The 17,179-nt window shown below is 46.2% G+C and overlaps 1 protein-coding gene across 1 annotated transcript in view; it reads left to right on the top strand.

The window, feature by feature from the left end:
* The window catches only part of LOC128346047 (E3 ubiquitin-protein ligase TRIM7-like), a 45,245-nt gene extending 30,429 nt beyond the window's left edge, over positions 1-14,816 (top strand). The window contains exons 8-11 of the mRNA XM_053298913.1: positions 7,208-7,745; positions 10,193-10,421; positions 11,578-11,600; positions 12,189-14,816. Coding sequence (XP_053154888.1) covers positions 7,208-7,410 — 203 coding nt within the window. The 3' untranslated portion in view covers positions 7,411-7,745; positions 10,193-10,421; positions 11,578-11,600; positions 12,189-14,816. The remainder of the gene's footprint in view (positions 1-7,207; positions 7,746-10,192; positions 10,422-11,577; positions 11,601-12,188) is intronic.
* Positions 14,817-17,179: the final 2,363 nt, after the last annotated feature.

Here is a 17,179-nt window from a genome sequence, read left to right as displayed (position 1 = left end):
TTCTCCCCCAGCTGCATATTTTGCTTTCTGCACATCTTCAAAGTAAGCTCTCCTATCTCCTCACAGCTTCAGCTCCTCCACAGCTTTGCATATGTGTAAGATTTGTTTCTCCCTGAGGTGATTGATTTACAGTACTATCATCTGCTGAAGGTTTGAGAGCAGAGCCTGCATTTTCCTCTTTCTGCCTGGGACTTTTACACACAGCAGGTTTTACTGGGAGTTTCTGGGGAGGCTATACTGTGAACTAGAAGTTGCTTCCAGCACAAGGAAATACCAAGAGATGCCACTAATGGGGTAAATATTCTGCTAACCGGGCAAAGAGGCACCTTTTTAATGTGGTGATTCTCTTTATTTAGCAGGGAGATAGCAACTGGCCCTATCCACTCCCAGCACAGTACATCCAGTAACTGTTGCTGGTGTCTGTCTTACGTTTCTTTTTTGATTGTGAGCCTTTTGGGGACAGGGGTCCATCTTTTTCTTTCTTTCTTTCATTCATTCATTCCTCTCTCTCTCTTTCTCTCTCCATATCCCTCTCCGTAAATTGCTTTGGACACTTTTGTTTAAAAGCAGTATATAAATATTTGTGTTGGTGGTTGTTGATTATCAATTTGTTGAGAGGGAAGTGCAAGGAAGGAAAAATGCTTCTTTCCATATTGACTCTGATCTCCCTTTGCTTCTCTGTTCTGGTTTTCAGCCTCTGTTTCTGCGGTGTATTTTTGTATCTTCTCCTTCTCAAAAGAGGAAATTTCTTAGGTGGCGGAGGGTTGGTTTTTTAAAATTATTTTTAAAGTGCATTGAGCTAATTTACGTGCCAGGACTTTGAATGCTAAATATGCTATGTACAGGTCAGTGGGAAGTATCTTCATAATTCCCCCCATCCCTAAAAACCCCAATATTTTGCTCAGTCACATTTATTGCAACTCTACAAGAAAAAAGAAAAGCACCTCCAAATTCTTGCCTACTTTTCTGAATGGAGGGTGCACTTTCCCACCAAGTCCCCAAGTTGCCTTAAAAAGGAACAAAAATCCCATGATGCATCCCCACCACGATTGTTTTTCATATCTTTACATTCTTACAAATTCAGTTGCTTAAATATTGGATCCTTTAGAGATATAGTGGGGGGTGGGTAAAGAAATGTGTGGGATGGGGATATATTAAGTTGCATGATAATGTTTCTGCTAATGCATATTTGCATACATATATTTGTTTTATATTATTACATTCTTGTGAGTTCAGTTGCTGTTTGTGCCCTCAAGAACCCACATGTTAAAAATACTGTGAAGCTATTCTCATGATTGCCCGAAACCAGATTAGGGGAGCCCAGCCCGTTTTTGAGCAATCGTGAGAACCACCAGGCTCCCGTGGTTCTCTGGCAGCTAGCCCGCCTAAAAAGCCCCACCCCATAACGAGGTTAACAGAGTGAGCGCTCTGTTAACCTTGTTCTTTCAATCGCATCTACGGCTGACACACTCGGGAGGGGGGGAGAGGGGAGGAGGGACCACAGGAAGGCACTGCACACTCGCATTTGAATGGGAGACCACATGTAAGCACTGTTAGATATTCTCCTCAGAGGATGGAGCCGCTCTGGGAAGAGCATCTAGGTTCCAGGTTCCCTCCCTGGCAGCATCTCTAAGGTAGGGCTGAGAGAGATTCCTGCCTGCAACCTTGGAGAAGCCGCTGCCAGACTGGGTAGACAATACTGAGCTAGATAGACTAATGGTCTGACTCAGTATATGGTAGTTGCCTATGTTCCTATGTATTTTTCTGTAGTTTACACACCAGTGTTTCTTCACCTGGCTTTTTATAACCTGGTGGTTGTTTCATGTATATATCTTCTTTAATATCACAATAAAGGAATGCTGTTTTTACATCCAAATGATGCACATCTAATTTTTTTGAAGCAGCAATTGTTGCTTCTGGCCCAAATCTGGCTCAACACTTTCATTGGCCACATTCAGACATAACAGATAATCAGAGTTAAAGGTGGTTGAGGTTCTGAATTGGAACTCCAAATCGCGGCACAGATGTTCTCCAAACTGTGGCCCGCCAAACTCCAGTTGCAGGGAGAAGAGCTGGTCTTGTGGTAGCAAGCATGAATTATCTAAGCAGGGTCTGTCCTGGTTTGCATTTGAATGGGAGGCTACATGTGAGCACTGTAAGAAATTCCTCTTAGGGGATGGGGCTGCTCTGGGAAGAGCACCCACATGCTTGCGTGCAGAAGGTTTCAAGTTCCCTCCCTGGCTTCTCCAAGATAGGGCTGAGAGAGATTCCTGCCTGAAACCTTGGTGAAGCCGCTGCCAGTCTGTGTAAACAATACTGAGCTAGATGGACCTATGGTCTGACTCGCTAGAAGGCAGCTTCCTATGTTCCTATGCTGAAAGGGGAGCCCCTTCCTGCTGCTCGGCCTCCGAGGCCTATCTCAGCCAGCTCCACAGCTAGACTGTGGGTAAAGCATCACCATGTCAACGGGGTGGCTGCAATTGGCTAACAACTTGGAGGGGGTGAGTGCTCCGCCCACCCTTGGCGGGAAAAGGGCATTTAAACCCCTTTGAATGCCCAGCAATGCCAGTGCTTCTGCAAGCGAGGACAGCACCGACTCACTAAGTGACCCTGCACCCCAAAAGCACCACATAAGCATGAAATCTCTGGTGAATTACGGGCCTGGGGTGGGTGGGGTGGAATTCCACTTTCATTATGGGAGGGGAGGGGGAAATCCACATTTGCTAGCATGGGATATGCAGACTGGGAAGTGCAAAGGATGCTGGGTGGTCTCTCCTACCAGAACTAGGGAAGATGTCACAAGGGGTGAGCCCGAAAAAGTAGTCCATGCAGACCCATTCAAAATCTAATGTCTGGCTTGCTGCCAAGCGAGCTAGCCCTCTCATGAGAGGGCCAGTCTGCTGGGGATATGGCTGTGCTATGTTGTGCCTGCTGAAGCGTAAGCCCCACCTGTGGACTGCAAACTCATGAGTATAGCCAGCCCACTTAACCACCAATGGACACAAGGGGCCCCCACTTTAGTGGGGCCTCCAACTCTCTATGATGAGAAATAGAACGGATTCGTCTCCATCACCTCCCTCTCCCCGAATCCCTCTGAAGCCTTGCATGCCCCCAGAGGAGATTCTGACACCCCGTGTGCCATGGCCTGGCCTTGTGCACAGCCATGGAGTGGGCCAATGGGGAATACATTTATTCATTCATTCATTCATTCATGCATTCATTTAATACATTTCTATACCGCCCAAAACGCAAGTTCTCTGGGCAGTTTACAAAACAATAAAAACAGCCAATAAAAGATTAAAACATTTCAACAATTACAATTAAAAAGTTAAAACTATTAAAACACAATTAAAACAGTATCTAATTAAAAGCCTGGGTGAACAAATGTGTCTTGACTGCCTTCTTAAAAGTTGTAAGAGATGAGGAGGCTCTTATCTCAGCAGGAACTGTGTTAGGAACATAGGAAACTGCCATATACAGAGTCAGATCATTGGTCTATCTAGCTCAGTATTGTCTTTACAGACTGGCAGTGGCTTCTCCAAGGTTGCAGGCAGGAATCTCTGTCAGCCCTATCTTGGAGATGCTGCCAGGGAGGGAACTTGAAACCGTCTGCTCTTCCCAGAGCGGCTTCATCCCCTGAGGGGAATATCTTGCAGGGCTCACACATCAAGTCTCCCATTCATATGCAACCAGGGCAGACCCTGCTTAGCTACAGGGACAAGTCATGCTTGTTACCACAAGACCAGCTCTCCTCTCCATGTTCCAAAGCCTCGGGGCAGCAATGGAGAACGCCTGTCCCTGAGTAGCCACCAGATGAGCCGGTGGCAACTGCAGACGAACCTCTCCAGACGCTCTCAATGGGCAGTGTGGTTCATAGCAAAGAAGACGTTCTCTTAAATACCCAGGGCCCAAGCTGTTTACGGCTTTATAGGTTATAACCTATATAGGTTAAAACCTGTACTCTGCCCGGAAATTTACCAGCAGCCAGTGTAGATGTTTTAAGATTGGAATGATATGGTCTCTCCTAGATGACCCAGAGACCAATCTGGCTGCCGCATTCTGGACTAACATTTACACAACTGCAAAACTCCTCGGCCCACTCCATCTTTTCACCTTATGCAGATAAGTGAGTATGGGGAATCGTGGGAGAGGACACTTTCCTCTTCTCCCTCAACCCTGGGGCAGCAGAGTTGACTGCAAGGGTCACAGGCGAGGGTGCACCTGTGCACAGGTGCGGACGGCCAGGCAGGGGCCATGTTTCCATGGCAGCTTGGCTGCTGTCTCCGGGGTCAGGAAAGGAGTCTCAGAGATACCCCTGCCCACCACACAGCTACACAGCACAGCTCTACTTAGAGCACCCATGGCCTGACACTCTTGTGAACAGGCACAGTCTGTGTGGGCTTTGGTACGCATCCTTATCACAGAGGAAGTATCGTTCCAAAAACTGGAATCAGAATCTCTTTATTTCGGTCATTGACCAGTAAACAGTAACATCGGATAAATTAATTACAAGATTTACATACAGTATAACAAAACCTGGCCACCGTACTAGAAATCGTTACATTAAAATTGGACAGCGAATAATTGAGATAAAAATCATCTGTGTGGCCAGGAAAATTCTTCAGTAAAGGAAAAATAAAATTTAAACTGGTTTCTTTGTAAAAGTCATAATAGAGAATTACATGGGCGGTGGTTTCAATGGCACCTGAGCCACATGGGCATAAACGAGAAGAATATGGAATCCCTTTGAAATTCCTCTCTAAGACTACAGTAGGAAGTGCGTTGAAACGGGCGAGAGTCATTGCTCGCCTGAATTTTGCAATTAAAAGACTGGAACAAAAACTGGAACAATTCAGAGTCACGCGGACCTGTTTGGGAGCTAAATCATGCCCTCCCCCAACGTCTGACATCAGACACAGGGGCATGTCTGGGGCGCAAGGTGCGGCCCCTGAGGGGTGGCAGCCTGGGTTCTTTGAACCCGTCCACTCAATGGTGGCTGCGCCCCTGAGTGTGGACACATTTCATATCCCTGGGTCTGGACCGGTGTGCTGTCGTATGCTGATCTCACGGTGAGGGGATCCCCAGTTTCCAGCTGTCCCAGGATGCTGGCATCACCCCTGGGATGGGTGTGGGTAAGGGTGCACATCTCATGGGTGGGCTGGCAGGCAGGTGGCATGGCTTTGCAACAGCTTGGTCGCAGTACTGAAGACCAGGGAAGCAGTCTCCAGAGTACCCCTCCTCTTGGCTCCCCTGCACACAGCAACCTTGCTCTATTTCGAGCACCCATGGCCTAATGCTTTCATGAAAGGGCTGTCCGTAGGAGAAGGGGGCACTTTGCCATCTGGCATCAGTTGTAATTTATCTCGGCAATTCTTTCCCCTTCCCTTGGATGGTTCTTCGCGTGAGTTGTGCGGGGGTGTCCCCATGGTCTTTCACTCTTGTGATTGAGCACTGTGCCCCTGGCTCGGGTGGCTCATTCCCCACAATAGTAGTGCTCTCCCCTGGTACTGGGTCACAACTGACCTTGATCATGAGTAAGCCCGGGGAGTAAGAACTCCCCAAAGGGAAAGGGGCTTGGTCCCTTCCCCCAACCATTCCATGAAAAAGATAGAACTTGGCTTCTCCAGAATCCCTGCTTGTGGCAGCCCCTCAAACCCAGACAGGAGCAGCACCCCCCCACCCAATATTGGCTTTCCAGCCAGAAAAGTGATCCCCTGTTCATGCTGGATATCCCTGCAATGAGGGTTCCCTTTGCCAGGGCGTACCCACTCGCATGAATGGTGTAGACACAGGGGTTGGGCATGGACCTTTAAACCCATTCAAAGTTCCCAGGCTGGGTCCGGCATGGTGCCATATGCAGATCTTCCAGCATGGGGATTCCCGGGAGAGGAGAACCCCGGTTCCCAGTTGGCTCTGGACACTAGGCTTGCCCTTCGGGACTGTGGACAGGGGCACACATCCACAGGTGCATGCAGGCTGGCAGGGCACAGGGTTTAATTAATTAATTAATTAATTAATTAATTTTATTAAACTTCTATACCACCCAAACTTTTGTCTCTGGGTGGTTTGACAGCAGCTTGGCGGCATTCACCGGGACAGCACTCACCTTGTAGCTTTCCTGTGCAGAGCATCTTCCCTCGCTCCCCTTAGTCTGCCACTCTTGTGAGAGAGTGGTCTCTGGGAGCATGGGTCTCCCTTTCATACCTGGCCCCAGGTAACCCCCCTCCCAGCCATTTGCTCCCCTCCTGGTGCTGTGATGGGGTGCCCTGCTTCTGTTGCCATTTTGAGTGTTTTTGCTTGTGGACGTACATGGCTGTTACTCTCTTCTTGGGGAGCAAAGCACTTTGTGCCTGCCTTGTCATCCTGTGCCCTCACCCTACCGCTTGCCAGGCATGGGGGGGGCAAGAGTGGGAATTGGGGATTCCCTTGGGTGACTGTGCAGCTTGACAAGCTGACCAGTCCAGGATGAGGCGTGGCAGCATCCCTGTGGCCTGTCAACTCCATGGCTGCATGGCTGACAGGAGGGGCAGGGCTGGTTTTCCCAGAGGCTGCCATCGAGAAACACTGAAAGCATGGAGCAGTCATACCCTAAGGCGCTGCAGGTCTGTGCCACCGCCTCTATGTTGCAGTTGGAAAATCGTGATGAAACCATGGTTATAGCTGCGACACAAGTCGAACGTAACGGTTTGGCAGCTGAAACTCAGGTCTCAGTAGCAAATCTTAGAGATAACTGAGGGTTCAAAATGGAGTTTGGTGAGGCAAACTGGAGGTCGCTTTCGGTCTGTAACCGTGGTTTTGCGTGTTCGGGTGTAACAGAGTTACAACTTCTCTCATTTTTATCTGTTACGTCTGAATTTGGCCACTCTCTTGTTGTGCCAGCTGTCCAGTCCGTTTGTTTATAGCCAGATACATTTTATTTGGGAAGGGGAGAGAAGACTGGTTGGAAGAATACAACAAAAATGTGTGTGTGTGTGTGTGTGTGTGTGCGCGCGCACAGTGTATATAGAGGAGAAGTGGGAGGGTCGCTCCAACATTTTCAACTCCATCTGCTTACATGGTTGCTGACTATAGAGGGGGAGGTGTCAGCCCCCTTTCTAACTGAGGGGTGGGTGAGCAATTTCTTGAGGCAGATCTTTTATGGTCTGGGAAAAGCCGTAATCCAAGCCACTTGTTTAACTTATCTTCCTTCCTCCCTTCTTTTCTGTAGAGGCACATTCCTCCCTCTTTCCCAGGGAGGGCTCACTCTGGCCATTGTTGCAAGCAGGGCTGCTTCTGAGTTTAGGAGAAGGAAAACTAGCCCCTTTGTGCTGCCCTGTGGAGGTGAAGCCATGGATGCCGAGAGCCCCAGGAAGAGGCTTCAGCATGAAGCGACTTGTCCAGTCTGCCTCAAATACTTTACGGATCCATTGACTCTAGACTGTGGGCACCATTTCTGCCAAAAATGTATTGTTCAGTGCTGGAAGGTGTCTGACGACTCAGAGGATGCCAAGTGCCCTTGGTGCAGAAAGGCCACTGAGAAGAAAGCCAAGCGAAACAGGCTGCTGGCAATGATGGTGGAAATCTCCAAGCAGCTGAGTTGGTCTGCAAAGGCCGGAGAAAAAGGGCCAGAATGCGAGAGGCACCAGGAGCCCCTGAAGCTCTTCTGCAAGGATGACTGAGCTGCCATTTGTGTGGTGTGCTACAGATCCAAGGAGCACCGTGATCACAATGTGGTCCCTGTGGAGGAGGCTGCCCAGGAGTACAAGGTGAGAATCCAGGGTTGATAGGCTGCTAGAGTCACCAGCGGGGTGTGAAATGTAAGGGGCCAGGCTTCAGGCTTTTGAGAATTCACTCTCTCCTCCTGGAACGCTTTTATTTCAATCCCAGGTCTGGGAGATGGCTTTGCTTTTGCAGTTGTCCGGTTTTATGGTGTTTTCGTTTTTGATCGTTTTACTAGTTTTAATTGATATGCCTTTGTTTTATTTGTTGTAAACCACCCAGATCTAGCAGATTGGGGCGGTATAAAGATAAAATAAAAATTGAATCTGCACATGCTCAGCAGCTCTTTTGTCTAATGTTACTTTTACATATCCCCTGCTAACTTGGCAAAGAGGCATCTTTTAACGTGGTGATTCTCTTTATTTAGCAGTGGGAGAGTAACTGGCCCTGTCCACCCGCAGCACAGTTCCTCGAGTGACTGTTGCTGGTGTCTATCTTATGTTTCTTTTTAGGTTGTGAGCCCTTTGGGGACAGGGATCCATCTTATTGATTTATTATTTCTCTGTGTAAACCACGCTGAGCCATTTTTGGAAGGGCGGTATAGAAATCAATCAATCAATCAATCAATCAAAGGGCGGTATAGAAATCAATCAAACAAACAAATAATAAATATCCTGGGATAAACTCTAGGCTTTGAAGGAGTGGAGGCATGGTGAATCACACCACTGATTAATTCCTGCTGTACTGAACAGTGTACTTTTTTTGGTAGCTCAAATGCCTTTGTATTTTTTGATTCTATTACTACTGTGTTATATAGAGCTTCCCTAGGAGCTCTCTGGCAGTCAAGGAGGTAGCTCCACCAAGATCCTCTGGCCAGCCACAAAGAGCTATTTTACCCACTATCCTCTCAGAGAATGATCTCTTCTGCCCATTTGGAACTGTGCAGGCTCCATCTCACTGGCTTGCCCTTGCAGGTTGGGGGGGCTAGAGGTCTAGCCTGAGACTTAGTGATGTGGGTTTTTCAGAAAGTTTAATCTCTATCTATGTTAAATTGCTATTTTATTGTTAATGGTTATAGATATCATCGCAGAATACAGGCTGTTCCCAGTAAAGCTGCTTTTTGTAATTGGCTGATGGTGGTTTCTGTGGCCCCTATGGTGTTGAGGTGCTCTTCAAGGTCTTTTGGAACTGCACCCAGGGCGCCAATGACCACTGGGATTATTTGGGTCTTCTTCTGCCACAGCCTTTCAATTTCAATTTGTAGATCTTTGTATTTGGTGATTTTTTCTATTTCTTTTTCTTCTATTCTGCTATCCCCTGGTATTGCTATGTCGATTATTTTGACTTGTTTTTCTTTCTTCTCAACTACAGTTATATCTGGTGTATTGTGTGGCAGATGTTTGTCTGTTTGTAGTCGGAAGTCCCATAATATTTTTACATCTTCATTTTCTTCAACTTTTTCAGTGTTATGGTCCCACCAATTCTTGGCTACAGGTAGCTTGTATTTTTTGCAGATGTTCCAGTGTATCATCCCTGCTACCTTGTCATGCCTTTGTTTGTAGTCAGTCTGTGCGATCTTCTTACAACAGCTGATCAGGTGGTCCACGGTTTCATCTGCTTCTTTACAAAGGCGACACTTGCTGTTTATTGTGGATTTTTCTACTTTTGCTCTTATCGCATTATTATTATTATTATTATTATTATTAGTGAAAGAGAGAGCCAAGAGTTGCTGGTAAGGGGTGGTGGTGGTGGTGGTTTGATGTCTAAAGCTCCATCAATATAAATTGCCTTTACAAAGAATGAGAAGTCAGGACCCTGTGCCGAGAGGCTTGCCATCTACAGAAACAAAGGAGACCAAGGCAGGGGAGGGAAATGGAGTGATGGGGTAAACAGGGGAAGAACATGTGATTATTCCAGATACACAGGCTTAGTCACAGTAGGGTAGAGGTGACCCCCCCCCCCAATCAGAAGTGAATCAGCAGAGGAGCAATAAAATTAATTGTCTTGATTTTTATACGAAACTGCAATATATATATATATATCTGGGCACTGGTTTATTTAGTCCTCCTTTCCCTACTCTGACTGGCAGCAGCTTCCTGGTGTCTCTGGCCAGTATCTGCTGCCTTGAGACCTTTCCTCTTGGAGATGTCAGGGAAAGGACCTAGGACCTTCTGCCTGCAGACCATGTGCTGTAGCCTCCATCAAATGGCCAAGAGGCAAAATGTGCCCAAGGAGACTCTTGTGCTCCATAACAGGACATCTGAAGGATGTGTTAAGTTTGGAGGCTGGCGTCCAGGAACCCCTTGTTGAAAGCTCTGACTATAGAGTTCCCTGAGACGTTGGAAGGTCTGGGTTTAATGTAGTGATTTCTCATTTCCTTGATACTCTCCCAAAGACAAAAGGCTCACAGATGTTTCCTGTATTTCTGGTCTTGGTCTGAGCTGATCACTTGTTGGGTTGTTTTTTGTTTGTTTTTTTTGTCGTCGTGTGGTAGAAGGAGACGGGCTGAGAGGGAGAAGACAGCTGCTTGGTCTCAGTAACTACTTTCCTTTGTGGAGAAACACAAGCACCTATGACTGGCTCAGCTGGCAAAAATGGATGAGGTGATTGTGAAGAGGAAGGAGGAGTACATCTCCAAACTCAAAGAAGCCATCTCCTCTCTTGATAGCAACGCCCTGGAGTTGGAGGAGAAGTGTCAGAAGGCTGAAAGTGAATTTCTCCAGGTGAGTCTGCAGCAGAAGTAGCTGAAGTTCTTGAACAGAAGAACCCTGCTGGATCAGGCCCAAGGCATATCTAGTCCAGCACCCTCTTTCCCACAGTGGCCCACCAGATGCCTCTGGGAAGTCCACAACCAGGAGATGGAGGCATGCCCTCTCTCCTGCCATTGCTCCCCTACAACTGGTATTCAGAGGCATCCTGCCTCTGAGCGCAGAGAAAGGCTATAGCCAGCAAGACTAGTAGCTATGGATAGAGCTTTCCTCCATGAATTTGTCTAAGCCCTTTCTAAAGCCATCCAAGCAGGCCGCTTTCCAGACTAGACCCTACAACGGAGTCAGGATGTATCTCGGAAATGTGCTTCCACACTTCCTGCATCATGACACCGCAGTCCCTATGCAGACAGCAGAGTACTGTTCACATTTCCAATGCCTTGTTTTGAATTTAATTGCTGCAAAACGGAGCTAGAACGGCATATATCTCGCATGAAAAAGTTGCTTTCCCCCCGGGTTGTTGGTTTCCACGAGACTGCTCCCACCCCTACTGTTTATATTTTGGATGCGACTTGCCTGAACAGAGGCATTTTGCTGCTGTTGAGCAGCTAGTCTGGAAAGCGCCCTGGTGGCCATCACCACATCCTGTGTGGCAGCGAATTCCATATATTAATTCCACGCTGTGCAAAAAAGTAGTTCCTTCTGTTCGTCCTAAATTTCCTGGCAATAATTTTCATGGGATGACTCCTGGTTCTAGTGTTGTGAGAGTGGGAGAACTTGTCTCTCTCCACACCATGCATAATTTTGCAAACCTCTTTCATGTGTCTCCTTAGTCTTTACTTTTTCTAAAGTAAAATACTCTACCCCAAATGTTGTAGCTGCACCTCCTGATAATCTTGGTTGTCCTCTTCTGCAGAACAATGAATCATGCAGAGGTACAACAGGCATCCTCTCCCATGTGTGATACATTTTGGACTCACAGACCCATTGGGTTGCTTTGGTTATTGTGGCAGTTCTTTTGTAGAGGCATAGCAGTGATTTGGGATAAAATAATATTTAATTCAATAATATTTAATATTTAATAAAATAATTTGGGATATTTTGCTGGGGTAAAATAATTTGAGATTCTGGAGGCCCAGGAAACTGAGCTTTTTCTTTTTCTCCCATACAGGATTTTGGAAGTGGCATTCCCAGGTATGTAGTTCTCTTTGTCCAGGGCAATGCTGACCATAGGCTGGGTCTCAGCTAATGCATGTGTTGCTCTAGGGCCATGCTGGGATTTTTACACACAGCAGGCTTTATCGTGAGTTTACTGGGAGGCTTTACTGCGAACTTGAATTTGTCCCCCAAAACTGACACAAATAGTGGATTTTTTTTACTGCCTCCACCGCAGCCACGCCACGCCACCCCCTGCGACTGATGTCAGGCGCAGGGGCGTGGTTTCACTGCTAATGCAGCGCTGGCCAACTGAGCTCCTAAATGGGGCCACATTTAGGAGCAAAACCACGCCCCCCGCGGCTGACATAAGTCACGGGGGGTAGGGTGGGGGTCTGCGGTGGAGGCATGTGTTTGTGTAAATGACACTGCCTGAACCCATTTTAAAAGTGAACCATGGTACAGGTTCTCTCAATTGCATGCTACAGATAAGAAGTGTATGGGTGTGCCTGTGTTCAACATAACATGTGAATAACTGTCCCTGTGTACAGATCTGTGAACATTGTACACTAGTTGTGTGAGTGTTGAACATGAATGTAAACAGGGCATTGGTTTCTAACTTTTTAGGTATCCAGTGCAATACAAGCATCACTGCATCACTGGTGAAACCTGTGGATCCTCCTCCCCAGACAGTGAAAATTCAGCCACAAAACGAAGATACTCACCCTGACACTGACATACCCCTTGTTCAGGAACACAAAAGGAGAAGACTTGAAGATGTCCAGAACCCTGGGGCTTCTCGGCCTGGAACACCGGAAGATCTTCTGAACATATAGAATGGGTTCTTATAGGGGAAAATACAGAAAGCCCTCTGAACATAGGAAGTTGCCTTATACCAAGTCAGACTATTGGCCCATCTAGCTCAGGATTGTTTAAACAGACTGGCAGCAGCTTCTCCAAGGTTGCAGGCAATTGTCTTTCTCAGCTCTATCTTGGAGATGCCAGAGACGGAACTTGGAACTATCTGCATGCAAGCATGCAAGAGATCTTCCCAGAGCAGCCCCATCCCTGACAGGGAATATCTTACAATGCTCACATGTAGTCTCCCATTCAAATTCAAACCAGGACAGACCCTACTTAGCTAAGGGGACAATCTATGCTTCCTATCACAAGGCCAAGCCTCTTTGCTATAGGCTCCTATAGAACCCTATAATGAAGATTCCTTATAGAAAAGAAGGCAGTATATAATGCTGTCTAACATGGGAGAATATACATCTAAGAAAGATCTAAATGGTTTGGAACTAGGCTACTTGTCTGCCTCCTCCCACTTGAGTCTGCCTAAGGACTGGCAGGGAGGGCCTTCTGCATATAACACTCTCAGGAATTCATCTGGGGGCCATGCTTGGCTATGGTGCTTGGCTATGGTGGCTCCTTTTAAAATGACAATTCCTTCCCCTCCGCAGTCTGCCCTGCCTTTAATGACCTTCTTGCATCTGCTGTAGATGTTCCAGCAGGCCTTTCTTCCTATTACTGCCTAAGAATTAGTGTTTTGTGCAGTATTAACTTCCTCGGTCTGATATTCCCTTTTCACAATTAGCAATTAGTAATTTTTTAAATTGGGGTTGTATTTTTTAATCTTCAATTTTGTAAGCCACCTTAAAATATCTTCTTAGAAATGCAAGACAGGAATTTTTAAATGAAGATTTGGGATTGGTCGTTTCAGGGCAATGTTGATCCAAGCAACCTGAACACTCTTGGAGTGCTACATGAGAAGATACTTCCAGTGTCTTGAGTACGATGATACAGACTTTGAAATGTTGAGAAAAGGCAGGATTACATCCCAGCAAAAGTCTCTAAGAAGGGGTGGCTAGCAGTTACCCCTACTAACTGGGCAAAGAGGCACCTTTCTAACATGGTGATTCTCTTTACTGAGCAGGTGGAGAGTAATTGGCCCTATCTACCCCCAGCACAGTACCTCCAGTGACTGTTGCTGATGTCTTAGGTTTCTTTTTAGATTGTGAGCCCTTTGGGGACAGGGAGCCACCTTTTAAAAATATATATTTCTCTATGTAAACCGCTTTGGAAACTTTTGTTGAAAAGCGGTATATAAATGCTGTTGTTGTGGTAAATCTCATCTAAAGAGCCCTAGGGAAACAGTATGGGAGGAGAAGGTTAGTGACAGAAAGTCTGCTATATTTCTAAGGTTTGGCCAGACAACCTGAACTACTTTCATATGTCTGAAAAATCTGCTGTCTACTTGCTTGAACCCATGTCCTTGTGCTCAGGTATTTTCTTCTTGACAGTTTGGAATATGTGCTTCCTGATGCACACCTCCCAAATAATTTCCCTCTCTCTTAACCTGCAAGCTTCTAACAACTGTATATAGTTACAGGGGCATTTGGCTCCTGGTCTTGTGGTAGCAAGCATGACTTGTCCCCTTAGCTAAGCAGGGTCCACCCTGGTTGCATATGAATGGGAGACTAGAAGTGTGAGCACTGTAAGATATTCCCCTTAGGGGATGGAGCTGCTCTGGGAAGAGTCTCTAGGTTCCAAGTTCCCTCTCTGGCATCTCCAAGATAGGGCTGAGAGAGATTCCTGCCTGCAACCCTGGAGAAGCCGCTGCCAGTCTTTGAAGACAATACTGAGCTAGATGGACCTATGGTCTGACTCAGTCTATGGCAGCTTCCTATGTTCCTATGGCCTATTTCCTGGAGGAGGTAAAGAGAGTGGTTATTTCCTTCCAAAGCCAGCTGTGATAATTCAACACTTCATGTAGGCCTAATTCAATTTTTCCTTTGAAGGGTTGTCACTGGCTCATCTCACAGCATGAGCTGGTCTCTTTCCTTCCCTGTTGATTTACTATGGTCAAGTAAAAGGGAGCTGGAGGGGAAATCCTAAATTCAGATTAGCCAGAGACCTGGGTTGTATCAGATGTGTCTTCTCATTGGACCTAAGAGCTATCCACCATCCTTGGAAAAGTGGGAAGCCTTTAGCCTCTTTAATTCCTATGAATATTTGAGCCAATAGCCTAACAATTTGTCACAATTTCCCCATCTGTTAACTTGTGTCTATGAACTGGGAGATGCTGTAAAAATTAATGCTCTTTCAGCTGAGGTTTTGCCTAACAGCTGAACTAAAGTAAAACCCATTATTTAGTTAGATACTGTTTTAGTTGTTGTTTTAAATCATCTGTGTTCTTCTTTACTCCATTTGTACCTCTTTTCCCTGCCCATAATAAATTTCATATACTTAGAAGTAGCTTCAATATGGTTTTTAAAGGTTCATGTTTTACTTGGTTGTTGCACTACTGTATGCTGCTATCTTTAGAATCAATTTTTACAATATAGATAAGAACAGCCCTGCTGGTTCAGGTCCAAGGCCCATCTAGTCCAGCAGCCTGTTTCACACAGTGGCCCACCAGATGCCACTGGAAGCCACAGGCAGGAGTTGAGGGCATGCCCTCTCTCCTGCTGTTACTCCCCTGCAACTGGTACTCAGAGGCATCCTGCCTTTGAGGCTGGAGATGGCCTCTAGCCCTCTAACTACTGTAGTAGCCAATGATAGACCTCTCCTCCATGAAGTCATCCAAACCCCTCTTAAAGCCATCCAGGTTGCTGGCTGTCACCACATCTTGTGGCAGAGAATTTCACAAGTTGATTATGTGTTGTGTGAAAAAATACAATTTCTTGTTCCTAAATATCCCGGCAATCAATTTCATCGGATGACCCCTGGTTCTAGTGTTATGTGAGAGGGAGAAGAATTCCTTTCTGTCCACTTTCTCCACACCATGCATGGTTTTATAGACCTCTATCATGTCACCCCACAGTCGTCTTTTTTCTAAACTAAATAGCCCTAGAAGTTGTAGCCTTGCCTCATAAGAAAGGTGCTGTAGGCCCCTGATCATCTTGGTTGCCCTCTTCTGCACCTTTTCCAGTTCTACAGTGTCCTTTTAAAGATGTGGTGACCAGAATTGTATGCAGTACTCCAGGTGTGGCCGCGCCATAGTTTTGTATAAGGGCATTATAATGTTAGCTGTTTTATTTTCAATCCCCTTCCTAATGATCCCTAGCATGGAATTGGCCTTTTTCACAGCTGCCGCACACTGAGTCGACACTTTCAGTGAGCTGTCCACCACGACCCCAAGATCCCTCTCTTGGTCAGTCACCGACAGCTCAGATCCCATCAGCGTATTCTTGAAGTTGGGGTTTTTCATCCCAATGTGCATCACTTTACACTTGCCAACACTGAACCGCATTTGCCATTTTTGTCCAAAGTTGGGTTTTGTAGACTCTGACTTTGCCATGTCAGGATATTTGAGTTCAACCAGTGATTCCAGATCAGTCTTTAGCTTGATGGCAGCCTACCTTGAAGCAGCATGCTTCTAAAGTGGGACCAAAGCAATCTCTCCACAGAGGATGGATTCCAGGGAATTGTAATTAACCCTCCAGTCTGTCAAAGTCTCCAGTCTGTCAAAATACCATAGAGCATTTTTGGCAAAATGTACTTTCTTCTCCATGGCTGTTGCTAAAAGAAAGTACTGGAAGATATTGATGACTTCAAGAACTTGTTTTTGTGACTCTAAACACGTTGCACATATTTTAGTTCCCATTATATTGGGACTCTAGAAAAAGCCTGATTGCAAAGTTTCATGGAAGTCAGTTGGGATTTTATGCAACTTGCTTGTTAAATGATATTAACCTATCTATTGAATTAATGATTATTCAGTTCCTTGCTGATTAGGACTTGGTATCAAAAATCTCCCTATATTGTGCTGCACTGCAGATTTCAGCTGCTTCTTGGTAGACTACCACAGTTGTCTACTTTAAAAGTGTCATTAAGAACTATGTGAAAGGCTTCTTAATTAATTCTTTTCCTTTTGATATATAGAAAGTGTGTTCTGGATGGGCATTAAATGGAGGTCATTGACCTACTGACCCAGAAAAAAATTGAAAAACTCATTAAAAATCACCTGATTGCCAGACTGTTTTGTGGGTTGGATGGCCAGCACCCTTCATGCCCTATCACCCAACCCACTTTGGTGTTCCTCGGTGCTACCCATGGGGAATAATATGGTGGTTTGAGTTCCACATTATTCCCTATGGGTGAATAAGGCCCATTATTTCCTGTGGGTGAATAAGGCCCCTGAGGCCCAGCACTAATTGGAGGCCATGACGGAGCAGGCAGGAGGTCTGATTTTGCGTGTTAATGTTAACATTTTTCCAAGCAGCACAGACACACACACATACACCAACCATGGCCTGTGATGAGGAGGTGGACTGGTGCCATGGCACATGTCAGCCAGGTAGGCTGTCAGTCGGGGCCCAGCCAATCTGAGGCCCTGGCTTATAATCCAGATACAAAGAGAAGAAGCGTTCTTCTCAAGGAGGTTTGTGGTTTTCTTTTCTCAGCACTGATCATGCTTGCTGTGCTATTGCTGATATCTGGTTTTGTTGGATCTCAAATGGACAAAGGCAGAACTTGGGTGCCTGCCTGCCTTGAGTTCTTCTGGTTTGACTTTGGTTTGAATGCAAATTGAACCATGGGAAACATTCAATGAACCCCCCTGCCATACATTTCCAACTGTGAGATCCTAGAGACAGGTCCAGAAAACACCTGCA

The sequence above is a fragment of the Hemicordylus capensis genome, chromosome 2 (genome assembly GCF_027244095.1).
Source record: "Hemicordylus capensis ecotype Gifberg chromosome 2, rHemCap1.1.pri, whole genome shotgun sequence".
Lineage (NCBI taxonomy): Eukaryota > Metazoa > Chordata > Lepidosauria > Squamata > Cordylidae > Hemicordylus > Hemicordylus capensis.
Note: the sequence above shows the minus strand (reverse complement) of the source record. Positions and strands in the feature narration are given on the sequence as shown.